The sequence below is a fragment of the Salvia splendens genome, chromosome 3 (genome assembly GCF_004379255.2).
Source record: "Salvia splendens isolate huo1 chromosome 3, SspV2, whole genome shotgun sequence".
Taxonomy (NCBI): Eukaryota; Viridiplantae; Streptophyta; class Magnoliopsida; order Lamiales; family Lamiaceae; genus Salvia; species Salvia splendens.
This window is the reverse complement of record NC_056034.1, coordinates 24,638,728-24,642,253: the sequence shown is the minus strand read 5'-3', so window position 1 is coordinate 24,642,253 and position 3,526 is coordinate 24,638,728. Positions and strand designations below refer to the sequence as shown.

Here is a 3,526-nt window from a genome sequence, read left to right as displayed (position 1 = left end):
AAAATGAATTGCACTTTTCAAAGACTAAATTTGAAATTCACTCATAGGAAAAAAGTAGTGAAGTCCAGATTCCACACCACTACTTTAGTTTTGGTTTATGCTCCGTCATTCTCTTTGTCCGATATTGATGCTTTTGCATTTTTTATATTTTTGGTAAATGTCAATAGTTAGGCAAAGCTCAGAAAAGGAAAGAAAAGTGCAGCCTAAATACTGCTAGCGAACTAGATAAATTAACCATTATACCATTATTATATCTTATTCACATTCTACATAACAAATGTAGGTATGATAAGGGAATTAACCATGCATGATGCATTACAAGGAAAAAATAAGATAAAGAGACATCGATTCCATTCCCACCGCACCTGTATCAGCTAATGCGTATTGCTCATCCCACCTCAAAGCATACAGTAAATGAGTAAATGTTTGTTCTATCAGAAAATTCGCAGTAGGCGCATCAGCAGCTGCACGAAGCGGATTTCTCTAGTTATAATAAATAGGTTCTCAAATCTCAACCATAAGAGTGTTTTCCCAATGTGTCATCAAGTATTACAACAATCAGAATGGCCAAACTGGGAAACTGAAGGATTGAAAGTAAGTCCCCTCGTGAAACTTATCCGGACATCAACAGTTAACTAGTCATGCAACGCTTCAGTGGCACATCATTTGAAACTTGATTCAATAAAGAGCTATTCATTCCTTAACATTCGCGCGAAGTATCTTTACATCATGTTTAGGCCTGCACTAACCAAGAACCACATCAGATTCATTCTCCCCCACGCAGATGGTGAAAATCAAAGGTTAAATAATAAGTGGTGAATGCCTTGTGAATCGAAACAACATTATCATGAAGAAACTAAATGGTTTACGCAAAATCTAGCCCATTGAATGGAGATAGAACTGTAACAATGCTATCATGCAGGAGCTAAATGGTTTACGCAGAATCTAGCCCATTGAATGGAGAAAGAGCAACATTTGGGGAAAGGGACCTCCCTAACATCGACATAGAGATGAGACTACTTCAATGTTATTGTAATGAATGAGATAATTTTCTGGTGGGTTGTAAAATGTCTTATTCTACTGCCAGGCGAAAGCCAACCTACGGAAATTTCATTCATGTATGCTACTGTTTCACACAATCTAGTTTAATACAGAGAATAAAGAATAACAACTCAACGAGTATACCGATCGGTGTTATCAGTCTGAATGCTGCCAAGCCTCTTGATTATTTCCATTCCCCTGCATACTCTACCAAATATCGTATGCTTTCCTATAGAGACAAATTTGTGAAACACATGTCAAAACATGTAATAAATCATGCTAAAGTTTGAAGTAATTAATAATTGCAACCAAATCAAGATGGTTCAGATCAAAACACCTAAGCAGAAACAGCAGATGAATAACAGCCATGTGAGGAGTATAAGGGGAAAATGCGCACACCTCCCTCAACATATTTTATTTATATCATTTTGTTCTCCAATTATGCCCACCACAAACTCTTAAAATTTCTCTATATATTTTTTCCCCTTCTGAATCTGCTCCTTGCATATCATTATAATACAAAATCAACTTTAAACTGAAAATATAAAATTCATCAACCTCCATACAGAATACAATAAGGGGGGTGTTTGGTAAGGGTAGATAAGGCAAGATAGTTAAGTTATCAGCTTTAAATGGACGTTTGGTAGCCTAGATAAATTATAAGTGTGGCCCGTGTTAAATAGTCGGCCCGATCAAAGCAAGCACAAAATAGCTATCTCATTATGATAAATAATCAGGGGAAAGAAGGTGTGATTGTGTATCTATCTCTTCAAATTTATGCTCTTGACTTTAATAGCCCTCCTCCTCTCTCTCCATCTCTCTCTCTCCATCTCTCTCTCTCTCCTGCCCCCCACAACCAACCCCCCCCCCCCAAAAAAAAAAAAAAAATTCTTCTCCTCCCTCCTGCTGCTACGCGTCCCCCACCCTATAGCCTACCAAACACCCACACCCCCCTAAATGGATTCAGATAATCTCATTTGCAAGCATATCCTAGTTTCAGATATCAACACGCTGGTTACAAACAAGAAGAATCAAAATATCACATGTCAATAATCAAATTTAATGGCATCAAGGTTGGAAAACAAATGCTGTTAGTATATAATTTTCTTCATATTCAAACTTTCAAGACTAAAACGATTACCATCCAGAGAAGGAGCAGGAGCCAAAGTTATAAAAAACTGGCTTCCATTAGTATTTGGACCAGCATTTGCCATGGATAAGATACCAGCACCTGTATGCTTCAACTCCCTATGTATCTCGTCATCAAAGTGCTTGCTGTAAAAGTAAAACACACTGAAGTATTAAACCAAAACTTTCTGAAAAACTCATCCAAAACCGGGCAGGTAGATGGATGTATGTAACAGGTAAGCTATTTGTACTCAAAAACAAAATATTTTTGGACAAATTTAGGTGTAAGTAAATACAAACCATAAGATAAATCCCAATACGAAATCGAGAAACCTTATCATATAACATCTTCATTGAACATAAAAAAAATGACTAGCTAGATAAAAACAACATAAAGAAACAAGATGAAACCAATGAAAAACCTAACCGATCCAAAATCCAAGTCAAAGAATGAGTAAGCTCCAATCAGCATCCACACTAAATACCTTAAAACACTTGACGTGAATTTATAGTGGAAATGAAAATAACATCTAAAATATACACCGAGAGAAAAACAAATCCCTAAGAAATACGCACAAGTAATTAGCAAAGAGAGGTAAAAGCAAATGAGAGGCACAAACCCATAGATGGACTCGCCACCCCTTCCAGTTCCGGTAGGATCACCTCCTTGCACAATGAAATCCTTCAAACACCACAAAATACAAATTAGTATTTGAATTCGAATACAGAAAGGCACAAAACCGACTCCGAAACAACTAAATAGAAAAATAATCACAGATGCGGCAAAGCTGTACTAGCGCGAGAAAGAATATGAATGTGGAGAGACGAGGAACCTTGATGATTCTGTGGAATTTGACGTTGTTGTAGTAGCCTTTGCGAGCGAGCTTTATGAAATTCTCGCAGGTCCTAGGCGCATGGTGGTAGTACATCTCAACAGTGAAGGGACCCATCGATGTCTCCAGAGTTACCTCCGGCGGTCCGCCGTCGGCAGTCGCCACCGCCTCTTTCCGCGCCATTGATTCCTTTTCGACTGAGACTGTATGTTGAAAAAGGTCACTCTATTCCGCCCGTTTTGTCGATAATTATGGATTGGGACTCGGGTAGGGTTTTATTTCAGTTATGTGATACTCCCAGTTAGACATGCACAAACCGAACCGGACCGCCGGTTCATGAACAGGAATCGGAACCGGCGGTTCAAAGCGGTTGGCGGTTCGGCGGTTCAAGCGGGCCGGTTCAGGTTCGGGAATATCGTGAACCGTAACCGGCGGTTCGCCGGTTCAAACTGGCGGTTCAACGGTTCCAACGGTGGGATTCCGGCTAGGTGTGCAGAAAAACCGGCGGTTTCAGACGAAAACGG

General features: G+C 39.3%; 1 protein-coding gene across 2 annotated transcripts; it reads right to left on the bottom strand.

The window, feature by feature from the left end:
* Positions 1 to 222: 222 nt before the first annotated feature.
* Positions 223 to 3,257, bottom strand: LOC121797320 (peptidyl-prolyl cis-trans isomerase CYP18-2-like). Of its 2 annotated transcripts, none has more exons than XM_042196072.1 (5): positions 3,003 to 3,257; positions 2,790 to 2,851; positions 2,183 to 2,316; positions 1,178 to 1,270; positions 223 to 739 (listed from the first exon to the last, which is right to left on the bottom strand). In XM_042196072.1, the coding sequence occupies exons 1-5, from the start codon at positions 3,183 to 3,185 to the stop codon at positions 723 to 725; spliced, it is 489 nt and encodes a 162-aa protein (XP_042052006.1). In that variant the 5' UTR covers positions 3,186 to 3,257; the 3' UTR covers positions 223 to 722. The 2 variants fall into 2 exon arrangements, with proteins under 2 accessions (XP_042052006.1, XP_042052005.1); XM_042196071.1 differs by having other exon boundaries at positions 1,186 to 1,270.
* Between the last annotated feature and the right edge of the window lie 269 nt (positions 3,258 to 3,526).

Bases quoted from the DNA above. Each gene is read 5' to 3' on its own strand.
- LOC121797320 (XM_042196071.1), bottom strand. From the start codon at position 3,185: ATGGCGCGGAAAGAGGCGGTGGCGACTGCCGACGGCGGACCGCCGGAG. The intron at 2,317-2,789 runs GTTTGTGCCTCT...TTACTTTTACAG, and splicing joins GGTGGCGAGTCCATCTATGG to CAAGCACTTTGATGACGAGA. The intron at 740-1,185 runs GTATACTCGTTG...TGGTTAGTGCAG, and splicing joins CAGACTGATAACACCGATCG to GCCTAAACATGATGTAAAGA.